Here is a 12,780-nt window from a genome sequence, read left to right as displayed (position 1 = left end):
ATATATATATATATATATATATATATATATTAACTTTTATTCCACGAAAGAAGCAAGCAGGCTTTGTTGCATGAAGGGGTTCCGGATAATGTTCCTCGATGCGACCAGGGTTTAAAAGCGGAAGGTAATAATATGAATATTGACAAATGATAGACATGATAGACCTTCATTGTGTTTCCCGTTTCAGTAGTTGCCTCTGCAATTACTACTCTGGGAGTGTAGTTTTTATAGTTGTTTAGTTAAAGAAAAATGTTCCTAATTATACTGTACAGTATGCTTAAATAACCAAAATGAACTTTCTCATGAATTTTTTCTTATGTAATTATAAGAGAATTGATAGATAAATGCTCTCCGGACTATTTTATCTTGTTGGGGGGCGGTTGCTTTGAATTCTCACATTCTTAGTTCTGACTGAACACTTGTCTTCATAGTTTGAGGAAATGTTGCATACTATTGATTGATAACAAAAACATAAAAGTGGAGTTGCATTGCGACAGTTTTCCTTCTTTCTGCCATATATTGAAGGACTGCTGGATGCGAGGAATGCCAGCTGCACTTGTTGGCAGCCTGACAAACACTCAGAGGAGTAAAAAAAAATTCTCTCTCTCTCCTTTCTCTCTCTCTCTCTCTCTCTCTGTCTCTCTCTGGCTCTGTAGATCTGTCTGTAGTATCTATCTGCCCTTTTCATCTGTCTCTTCCCTGTTTCTCTTTTGTCTCTTTTCTTTCCTTTTCTTCCTTTTCTTCCACGATCACTCACTAAACACATACTTACACATTGTTGTCCCGCGTGCTCAACATCCCCTGCTCACACACCGAAATAATTAAAGCTATAGTGCGTAGTTTCTGTCGCCCCAATGAGGAATTCAAAGCAATGACAACAAAACTGTCACCGCGCCAACATGATACAATCCTTCCGTGATTGCGCACCGCCCCCAACCCTCCTCCACACAGTTGGTAGTAGCCTAAAAAGAACATGGAAGATTAACATGGACTCTTCAGAAGAGGTTATTAGCTTCACTCGAGTTTTGCCCGACAACACCATCTTGTGAACATACTGAGAAACCCAGAGAGAGCTGTGTGGTGCTGATAGTCTTAATTAGCTTTGTAGCAACTCATTCAGCAATGGCTTGAATGTAACGGACGCTCATTGATATCAAAAAGTTACTCACTAAAGCTTTAACAGTCAACCAGAACGTTTTTCATGCAATCTCAGATGTTATGTTCTTGATTAATTTTAACACTCTGTTGCCTTAATCTGAAAACATCTTTATTTCTAAGGAGGTAATGTGTAAAATCTTTCTCTCTGGTGTGCTGTTTGAATCATGTCCCGGCAGGAACAAATATAGACACACACCATAGTCTGAATACCTTACAGTGTGTGAGCCCTGTTCACTGTTGCCCTGAAGGGGAAGCTTACTGAAAAGGTTATAGACCATTTTTTTGACGGTTTGTAGATTATCTGTATCAGTATTTTATTTGCCAGATAACCTTGCCAGATGTGTCCGTCCCTCTGCTTCAGTTTCACTCACCATCAAGGGGGTAAGCCAGCCTCCACTAAGCGTAGCTCATATGGCGCCTTTTTAATGCTACCAACCACTCAATTGGGAATGATTGAGATTTCTCGTGGCACAGCTACCAGAAGACTTACAACTTTCAGACAAGTTGCTCACATCACATCTACATCGTCAAGCTCAGTTAGAGGCTGCGCAGTAACGCTCAGCCATCACCGGAAAAGTGCTTCTAAAATCCTTCGCTGGTCTCCGTCCAGAGTAACGGGATCTGTTGGTCCATTTCTTTCACAGTCTATGCTCACCACTGGGTCTGACTTAATGTCCCGCCCACAACACTATCTGACTATCTTTTACTGTGTAATGTTGTTAGTTTCTAATTTATTAAATAATTGCTTAAAGCATTTATACAAAGTTGTGTGTTGGAGTTTATAACATTCCAAAATCTTTGTAAATGCATATCATTAACTACTTATTATCGGCATCAGCCTTGATAAACCAGTATTGGTCAATCCCTATAATGAGTCAAACTGTTCACCTGAACCAACACTATTACCTTTGACCTCCCAGTTGCTTAAGATTCTATATTTTATCGCTTCCAGATTCTTTCATTTGTGCGTTTAGAGGCTCCATAGAAAGCAGAAACGGTTCCAGCTCCTGCAGGGTTCAATAACAACACTTTTAGTCGAATAACACATTATGTTGTTTCATTACTGCAATCGATACTCATGAAAAGTACTTACACATATTTTGTTCTGCTGCATGTTTTCCCTTATATCGCCAAAGAAGGGTCTCATTGTTTAAAAAAATTATATCTGATGTCGAGCTGCACATGATTTGTAAGTTGTCCTCACTATTACGCCATGAATAATTGGATTTACTGCATTTAAAGGTGACCTATTATTTAGCATTTTCAGGATCATATTTGTATTTTTTGTTTGTATTAGAACATGTTTACATGCTTTAATGTTCAAAAAACACTCGTACTGTCCATGGCTGCTTCACCTGTAGTCACCCCATAGACTGTAAATATTCACCGTCTGTATGAGACTTGCCCCCTCCCAAAAAAGCCAAGTGTGCTCTGACTGGTCAGATTCCATATCAACGTTTCTGTTGTTGCTGCGTGTCTCCGTATTGTCGGGGGCTTCAACAGAGTAGCACTTTCTACCGTAAACCCCCCCGCCCAAAATGGCTTATAAACCAAATATGACCCGACTGGACATGTTTCAGCAGAAATATGACCCAGAATTGGGTAACATTGGCAGCCAAGACTACAGGTTTTCCTGCCGTTAGCACGCAGCTACTATAAGTCTGCAGTGCACAGTAATAGAATATAGCAGACCTTCATACCGTCAAAAATCACAGAAAATAGGTTTTTAAACCGAATACTACTTCTATTACTACTACTACTACTACTTTAAGCCAAGATTGGGGAGAAATTAACAACAATGGGAGCCAAGATTACATCTTTCACTGCCGTTGGCATGTAGCTACATGCAAAAATGTTAACAAAAAACAAACAAAAACCACTCCAGTCCTGCCAGGCTGGAGCAGATGAGCAATCATAGAAGACCGGCTCGGTGTTACCTGGTCCTGAGCCAAGAGTAGAAAAAACTGTTGTAACCAGAGCGTTCAGAACAGTTGGAATTCTGAACGATTAAGCTCACAGAGATTTCTCTGAAATGCATTAACCTCATTATTTGAAGCTTTGGCCACATTCAACATGAAAATCTGACATACGATCATAGATATGGCATAAAATACAGACACTCATAGTAGTTCACCTTTAACTGCACACTGGGGAAAAAATGACTAAATATAAGTCTGTCAAGACAGTGCCCTTACAAATCATTATTAGTTGGCCTACTATTATTATTGTTAAATGAGCAGCCTAATCTTTTTCTGTCCATCTCTCCCTCATGACTAATGTGGATTACAGGCACACAGGAGTCAATGTTAAACTGTGGTACACATAGATTACTGTACAGCTACAGCCTTGTTCATTGACAGCCTCAGTAACGGACAAGAGCTCTCATTTCAAAGTAAAATTCTTGCTCTTCTATAAAATCTTGGCAAGCAAGAGACCTAAAAGCTGTGACGCACGCCATGCCTTGGTAGCCGTTTACAGCTTTCACCTGGCTGCATCTTCATAGTTCATTCACGTTGTTCGACAAATTCAGTGTTTGGTACAATATCAATCGTGAACTAAAAACAACCATTGAAAGTTGTCTCACTATTAATTTCCAGGTTTTTTCCATCCTTACTAACCCTGTGAAAGCGTTCAGTATGTGTCTGTGTGTAAAAACCAAACACATAGTTTCCTATTGACTCCATCCATGGCTTTAACAGCAGTCCATGCAGAGAATCACTTACCGCTTAAAGGAGCTGAATAAATAATAAACCCTCTGGTGTGTGTCTATTAGACCTGCACAATCCATCGCCATTTTGTCGCAATATGGATAAGTGCAATATCCAAATCGCGGGAGGGGAGTGCTAAATATGTGTCAAACCCTTCTGAATATTGTTGTGCTGCTGAGACGTCCCGCCCTATATATCCTATCCTACCGACTAAAGGTAAAAACGCAAAAATCACACTATAATCAGTTTAGTTTTTTTCTTCTTTTTTCCACGACCAGATTACATTAAGTTTGCAAATGTACAGTTTCCATTCTCTGACAAATTGTTGTAAAATTTTGAAGGTCTTATAACTAGATTCTGACACAAGGACACTTCTGCACAACAGGGTCTAAAGATTAGGTAATAATAAAGCAGCCTTCATATCATGTTGGATAACACTGCTTTGGTGGAGCATATTCACCGACTAATGTTCCATTCTAGGGCTGCAAGTAACAAGTATTTTCATTAGGGCTGTCAAACGATTAACATTTTTTAGTTGATTAATCGCATAGTAATGGTAAGTTAACTCACGATTAATCGCATTTTTAAAATTCTATTTCAAATCCACTCCAATTTAAGTTAAATGAGATTATCAAATGTAATGACACATTGTCATTCATACCAAATGTACTTAATAAGTAAAAACTAGACCAATAGATCTAAAGGGGTTTTATTGACTGGCTGTAATTTACTGTATTTGTAATCAAGAAGTTACTTACAATTGTTGAATGTAAAGTGGAACAAAAACAAAATCATTTCTGATGATGTTGACAGTCAACTTGCTGTGTCTTGAGTTCAGCAGTATTAGGTGGGCTATGTTTGAAGTGGCCAACCACTTTGCGACATTTAGCAAGTGCACCGTCAAATGCACTGTTTTGTAGAGACACTGTGACTGAGCGTTGAATACTATGAGCCGTGCACGGCAGGTGTTTGAATGGTAGCTGTTTCGAAGCTGCAATCATATTTCTAGCACTGTCTGTGTTCAGCGTGCTCACTTTCTCTTCAATGTTCCACTGACCCGCCACATCCATAAAATGACTCGCGCATACGTCAGCCATATGCCTCTCATCAGTTCTCATTACAGTCAATGCATGTGAATGCATCTTCCACTCCTGATCGATGTAATGAGCTGTTACTCCAAGATAGCTATGATTACCTAGCGATGTCCAATAGTCACCAGTAAGCGCGACAGAAGCTGTGTTGTCCAAATTCGTAGCTAGTTTGGCCTTCTCTGTGTCAAACCACTTGTGTATCCTGGACATGACTGTGGCCCTGGATGGCAACTCGTACGTGAGGTCACCGGAGGCAATCCGGATAATATCACGGAGACCTTCGTCTTTTCCACTATATAAACTGGTCTGCATGCTGTGGCAATCCATTTAGCTATAGCTTGGGTCAGTTTACTGGAGGTCGACGTATCCATCGATCTGCTTCTAAAACGGCTGTCAAGTGTAGTTTGTCGTACGTTACCAGAAGCAGAGCTTACGCTGGGATCCGTGTGCTTGTCTTGCAAGTGATACCTCAGACTGGATGTAGCTTACTTCGGTGATAACTAAACTCAGCTCGACAAATGGTACATATAACTTTCGTTTTGTCAAGTGTACTATCTGGCAAAGTTTTGAAAATAAACTTACCATCCATTATCCCTTCTTTCTCCATAATTCAACTTCTGTGCTGATTCTTTTCAATCTGGCTGCACACCCTTCTATTAGACTACCACTTGGCGGCACAGCTACTGTTCATCAGTGTCACGCGCCCTGTGCAAACACCTCAATACGGGTCATTCAAGGGGTCAAAGACAACGTGCGTTAATTGCGATATTTTTTCTTAATCTAATTAATATATGATTGCGTTAACTCGTTATTATCGCGCTAATTTTGACAGCCCTAATTTTTATTATTGATTAATCCGTTTAGTTTATGGATCAATGGTTTAGTTGGACTATAAAATGTCAAAAAATTGTGAAAAATGTGGATCCATGTTTCCCAAAGCCCACGATGATGTCCCCAAAGGTCTTGTTTTGCCCACAGATTTTGCAGATATTCAGTTTACTGTCACAGAGGAGTGAAGAAACTAGAAAATATTCACATTTTAGAAGCTGGAATCAGAGAATTGTTATAAGACAAAAAGTTATGTTATAAGACTTTTTTTAACAAGAAATGACTCAAACGGATTAGGCTAATGGATAATCAAAATAATCAAAAAATAGTAAATCAATTTCATCAAATTGTTACGAACATTAGATAGCGGGGGGGGGGTTGCCTGTTTGCCTGATTGGTAATCCAGCTTTGCCCCTTTCTCTAAATGACTCGTGGGAGTCCAGCCGCGTGAATTTCACTACCCACATGAGCACTTTAAAAACAAATGTTTTGTTCCAAATGGTACAATTAAATCAGCACTCTGCAACCCAAAAGCTAATCTCTCTAGACAGGATCCGTGTTGTTAAAACTGACACTTTGGCTGTTCGGAGCATCGAGGTTTAGACAAGGCAGGGCGGCTTTATTTGGATAGCAACATTTTAACAACAGGGCAATTCAAAGTGCTTCATAAAAAACATTAAAGAGCAGTTTAAAACGGTTAAAAATTAAATAATATACAAAAATAAAAGTTAGAGTGCAGTATAAGAAATTAATTATTTAAAGAACGGCAGCCTAAGAAAGAAATGATTTAAAAGAACTGAGAGTAGCAGCGGACCTGCAGTTTTCTGGGATTTTGTTCCAGATTTGTGGAGCATAATAACTTAACGCTGCTTCCCCCGGTTTAGATCTGACTCTGGGGACAGAAAGTAGACCTGACCCTGATGACCTAAGAAGTCTGGAATCTGGTTCATAGTTTACTAGCAGATCAGAAATGTATTCTGGCCCTAAACCGTTTAGTGATTTATAAACCAACAAAAGTATTTAGAAATCAATTCTTTGAGGGACAGGAAGTGAGTGTAAAGACGTCAGAACTGGAGTGATCTTATCCACTTTCTTGGTCTTAGTGAGGACTGGAGCAGCAACGTTCTGAATCAGCTGCAGCTTTTTTAGAGAGACATGTAAAGACACAGTTCTTTGCTGCTTTTGATAGCAGGAATAACACTTATTCTGTCTCTCCGGTGCTGGTCAATTGTCTGGACTCTTATAGCTATCCCTGTCTTCACCACGGCTCCAATTGAGCATCCCCAGTCTGTGTTGGAACTGTGCAGTTTTCAGTGCTCCAGGAACACTGGAGCTAAGTTTTCGACTTGTGTCATACAATAGAGTTTTGACGTGACACAAATCTATGGGGAGTCTGAGGCTTTAACAGAGCTGGCTCCACTTAGTCCTGCAAGGGGGGGAATTAAAAGGACCTGTGGTGACTGTGGTCTGGCCTGGAGCCCAGCTGGTGGAAGAAAGTTTGGAAAAGGATGCCTCCAACTGGTTAAAATGTATAATGGTAGCATTGCTTCAGGTGCAGACACTTTTTTGTTTTCCACCAAACAACTCTGATCATAAGAAATCAACATACTTCCCCTTGATTGCCTAAGATTTCTGCTCCTTGTTATAATGTACTCTATGGCCATATGCAACAATATAAAACTTTAAAAAGGCCCAAGGATACCATTTTGATTGCATGATTGTTTGACCCAGATCATCAGAGTACAGCCTTCACAACATCTGCACAGACACACATGTTTGAGGAGGGTCTAGATCTACAATGGGGAATGAGGGGACGTGGGAGGAAAAAACCCAACATGAAAGCAATTAGTTGCTAACAGTTGTCATGCAACTGAGCAGTTTTTTTGATTTTATTTTCAAGGAGTTTAACCTTTTTTTTAGTGAACATTGCATATAACTCTTCTGATTTAGGAATCAATTCTGCCAGAATGTATTCTATCTGTCATTACTCTACATCAGAGGTGTCCAACTGTGAGTAGGAGAGTTGAAGAAGGGAGGGGCAGAACAGTCAGAGAGGCATTGATGCTGCATGAGGTGAAAGGGACAGGTGCATGCAGGTGTTCTAAAAACAACAGGAAGTTAGTTATTGTAGTTTTGCCCACTGATTTGGCTCACTTATCAACACGATCAGCAGTTTCTAGTGGCTGCAAAGACGGTGTGTCACACAGAGCTCATTGAGGCAATTAAGTTACTTTAACAAGATTGCTGCTTTGAATCAAAAACACAGTCCTTCTTTCATAACTCAGTCACGTTTTTGCACACATATTTTCAGATTCAGTGTGACTTTCACTTCCCAACGATACCATTGTCTCCTTTGCGTACTTTGGGGATAAACACCTTAACCAACTTCAGAAGTTGCCTGAGAAGTATTCTACCATGTTAAAGTAATCCAGGGACAGTTGTCTGTAGATCAATGAGTATACTTCAAACAGGAACTAGCTAATTTGGCATACTTTTACTGGTGGTGATAGCAGCTAAAATAGACTGGGCTCAATTTGTAGTTCACAGCTAACTAACTGACTCCATGGCCATAGGTAAAGTTCCTGTTCACGTTCCTCTTTTTTTTTTTTTTTCAAAATGAGAACCAAATGTTGAGCCATTGGGCATTTTCTGGCATGCTTTGTGAGGTTGGTATCAGGGATTGCGAAACACTTTTTCCATTTCTGGGTCATCATTATTACTTTAATCCCAAAATAGCTGTGGTCTAAAACTAAAGTACAAAGTTGTGTGTAGAAATTGCATTCTCAGCTGGGACACATTTGGCAAAGAGTTACGCGAGCGTCTCTGCAGTATGACAGAATCTTTGTCTCACTCTGAATGTTGAGTCAACAATGCTTTCCCTTCCGTGTTTCCTGCCTGTAGGAAATCATGTTCGCGTACAGGAAAACCGTCATCCTGCCCTTTTGTTGCAGCTGTGACCAGTAAAGTCCCTTTGTCATCCCAGTCTCTTGCTTTCTAACTTATGTTTAAGCAATGCCGTGGGTTTCGTTTACTGCTGTCCGCCCTCCTCTTCTCCTTTTTATATTCCCTCATCATTCAAAGCCTCTCCTTCTGTCTTCTTCCAGCTGATTGACACATTTGCGTTGGAGATTGGAGAGCTGACAAGAGAGATGGTCCAGACCTCTCCAACAGTTGACAAAGAGCCCATGGATCTACAAGGGTGAGACTGTTTTCCACACATGTTCTCAAAACATTCCTCAACCTGACTAGTCTAGTCTTTTATTTCCTGTCATGTCTTTAAATGCTATTTTGATGAGCCATGTCATGTTTCTTTCCACCAGCTTGTACTGCACTGTATTTAAGGTTGGGCATGATTTTGATTGTAACAATTTTGATTCTAATTCAGACTCTTCCTTTTGATTCCAGTTCCTATCAATTTTCGATTCCAATTCTTTGAGGTGTGGATTTGAAACTGTTCACATGCTTATATTATTTCACATAAATAATAGATAGATTAAAGGAAACTTGCCCAAAGTTTTCCAAACAATTCCAATAAAGAAACGATTCCACTGAAATCGTAATTTTTGAAATGATTTCAAGTTGGAACCGGTTATGATAATTGTATTATATTGTCACATTTGACAGTAAGAATCCTACAGTATTTATAAAATGACTCCACCCATTGGTACTGATTCTTACCAGCAGATGGCAAGTGTTTCACTTTCTGTCTCTCTGCACTTCTCTGCCAGGCTGGAGAGTGAAGTGAGTGGTGTTTACCTGCAGTCCCCCCACTGTGGCGGAGTGGGGGGGGAAAGGGATTCTGGATACGACTCGTTGCGAAGGAGGATGAGTGTGCTGGACAGGCTGACTCAAACTCACCCGGTGTGGCTGCTGCTGTCAGTCAGTGAAGAAGAGGCCTGTCGCATACTGCTCAAACAGCCTCCAGGGGTGAGGGTCGGGAAGACTTGTGTGTAGGGCTGAACAATTTGGGGGGGTAATCTAAGTGGGATTTTTCGGAAAGACATTTCAATTACAATTTGATTTGTGATATTAGTTTTCAATTTTCACTGTGTAACAGATAAAACATGTCATGGACCTTTAAAACATGAGCTACCATTAACACTGCTCTTTATTTGTATGCAAGGATAACAACATGGATATGAGTTTCCAGCAATTAATCTTTTTCTTTAAATAAGCATGGAACATTGAACAGTCAAACAGAGAACATTTATCACCGAAGCTAAAGTTCCAATGAAAACATATCAGTACTTTCTTGTAAACCGAAATTTCTGATATGCTATATATCTCAGTTCAACAGCAGCATCTATATGTTGCACCTTCTACCGTTATATTAAAGTGCTCATATTATGCTCATTTTCAGGTTCATAATTGTATTTAGAAGTTATATCAGAATAGGTTCACATGGTTTAATTTAAAGAAAAAAAACTTTATTTTTTGTTGTACTATACATTGCTGCAGCTCCTCTTTTTACTCTGTGTGTTCATCTTTCCGTTTTATCCACAGAGTGAGGCATCTCACTTCTGTTACATCTTTGTTGGAAGTCACACATGCACAGTACCTAGGTAAGGACTACTAGCCAGTCAGAAGCAGAGTGGGGGGGCGTGCCACGCTAGCAGCTAGGCGAGCATTAGAACGTGGGTTACAAAGTGACGCACGTTTGTCTCTGAAGTAAAGGCTGGACTACAATAGAGCAGTTTGGAGCAGTTGGTGAACAGTGTTTTCTGTTGGAGATGCTAAGTTCTTTTGGGGGGGGGGGGGGGGGGGGGGGGGGGGGGACTTTGGGCTTCTTCACTTTGTAAACCAATAACATGCACAAAAAAGATATATAGCACAATAAAGGAAGAGGGAAAAAGCCAAAAAGCATTATATGAGCACTTTAAATGAATGAATAATCCACTGAAAATAGGCTATCTTTGTAAATAATCTGTGATATACAACAAATTTTTTCTTGGGAAAAAACAGTAAATATGATAACAAAAAGAGTTATAATAAATGTTAAACCAAATGTTTCCACCAAACATTCAGCTAAATATTGCAACTTTGATTAATCGCGGCCTTTCAAATCTCGATTTTGATTCAAAGCGATTAATCGTTCAGCCCTACTTGTGTGTGAATGTGTCTTATTTAAATGGGTTGGGACGCCCTAGGGGGTCAAATCATTTCTGGGGGTCGCCAGATGGTGGGTGGGGGAAGGAAAAAAAAAAGAAGAAATTACATATTTTAGACTCGGGAATTGTTTTTACTGACTCAAAAAGGTTGAGAAGCACTGATCTATTGATCTAATGATGTTTCATGACTTCCGATTCCATGGTGCAGGTGTTCCTGGTCAGGAAGTCAGGCGCTCTGCAGAGGAAGGTTCTGTGTGTGCGTCTGAAGGAGGATCAGTCAGGATCTCCCATCAGCCACTTCCCTGTCAGAGAGAGCCAGTACAGTAAGTAACACTTGGGGGCTCGTCTAGACCAGGATTTAAAAATGTATATCTGTCCTCCCCCAAAATTTAACATTTAACTTGACTGTGCGAAGGTGCGATATGTAGCTACAAAAATATTCGCAAATCAAATTGTTATCTCCATATGTGGCAGAAAGAATGCGATCATCCCCATACTGTACTGTGCTGTGCTTCCGCATTGGGAATCGTCATGGAGCTGTGCCAAAGTGTGATGAAACACCAGCTGTGGATTTTCCTTGCTGAAGTGACAGCCCACATGGGAGGGAGGCAGGGAGGGAGGGGTGTGCCTTTAGCCTGCTTTGGCCTTTAGATGTGGGTCAGCTGCTCTCCACTTGGCCTCTCATACTCACTGCTGTGTTAAGGAGCCTCGTGTACGAACAGTTTGATACATTACAAATCACCAGTCCTAAAGTCACATTACTCATAAACATGTTCTGCCTAAATATTACATTTTTAAGGGTGTGTGGTCTTTGTGGTGGCTTTATGTAGAAACTAAAAGCTAAAAGAAAGTGCTGCAAATTCTTATCAGACAACCTAGAAGTCTCAGATTAGCCAGCTCCAAAGTAAGGCAAAGGTATTTGTACTGATAGTAAAGAGCAGTTGTACAAATACCTTGATGAAACAGGGTTTAAAACCTGGTACTAATGTCTGTACTTAAATCTCACTGCAATTAATCCAGTAGTAGTGTAGAATAACCTAACTCAAATGTCAAGGCGAGGGATGGTAGGCAGACTCAAAAGACGTCTTGAGTCCAGAGAGGTGACTATTCACTTACAGTGCTCTCCATTACATGAAATCAGGACAAATGCTAAAACAAAATTCAAAGAACATAACTCAGAAACCCAACTTGTGACATAGGAAACAAACGGCATACTGTTTGTTTTTTGGCAGTGCGACCTTCTTCTCTCCTGGCATCAGGAGCAAAGGACTCATACATGACGTTCAATTCACACCTAGGCTGCTTCAGCCAGTACCATTACATTGAAGGTTGAACTACACAGTAACCTAAATATAATTGATTTCACTGACATTTCCCAACTCATTCTCAAGCTCATGCACACAACTAAATGGCTTGACTTGACTTTCTTGACACTGAGCTTCCTTGGCTCCTGAGAAAAACAACTTTCATGACATAGTTGCATCCCGGAGCAATGCCAAAGTATAGGCGTCATTTGCTCACACTCAACGCTGCAGTTCCTTGGGTCCTAAGCATCAAAATGAACGGTTAGACAGACAGAAAGAGACCCCTTTCTTTTTAGCTTGATAATGTTGTGAAGTAAAAACACTTTGGCCAGAAAGGCAGGAAGCCAGTAATATTACCCAATGGTGCGTGGGCCTGCCGTAAGTAATGGATGTAGCCCCACCCCTCACAGTAGTATGTTTCATCTCCAATAGAGTGATATTGGTACTTACCTTCTTTATTGATATATAGCAAGTATGTATCTTGGCTTGTGCTATAATGTCTTGCTACTGTTGGAGAAATCCTTCTATAAACTGACAACTGACTCCATGATGAATTAACACAGCGTTTATTCTTGTGGTCAAC

At 40.2% G+C, this 12,780-nt stretch overlaps 1 protein-coding gene across 4 annotated transcripts in view; it reads left to right on the top strand.

The window, feature by feature from the left end:
* Positions 1–12,780, top strand: part of LOC117953414 (ras and Rab interactor 2-like) — a 59,444-nt gene that overhangs the window by 19,413 nt on the left and 27,251 nt on the right. For all 4 annotated transcript variants that reach the window (XM_034886432.1, XM_034886414.1, XM_034886424.1 and 1 more), the window contains 3 exons: positions 8,890–8,984; positions 9,514–9,712; positions 11,102–11,216. In XM_034886432.1, the coding sequence (XP_034742323.1) occupies positions 8,890–8,984; positions 9,514–9,712; positions 11,102–11,216 (409 nt within the window). The remainder of the gene's footprint in view (positions 1–8,889; positions 8,985–9,513; positions 9,713–11,101; positions 11,217–12,780) is intronic.

This window comes from Etheostoma cragini, chromosome 2, assembly GCF_013103735.1.
Source record: "Etheostoma cragini isolate CJK2018 chromosome 2, CSU_Ecrag_1.0, whole genome shotgun sequence".
NCBI lineage: Eukaryota > Metazoa > Chordata > Actinopteri > Perciformes > Percidae > Etheostoma > Etheostoma cragini.
Note: the sequence above shows the minus strand (reverse complement) of the source record. Positions and strands in the feature narration are given on the sequence as shown.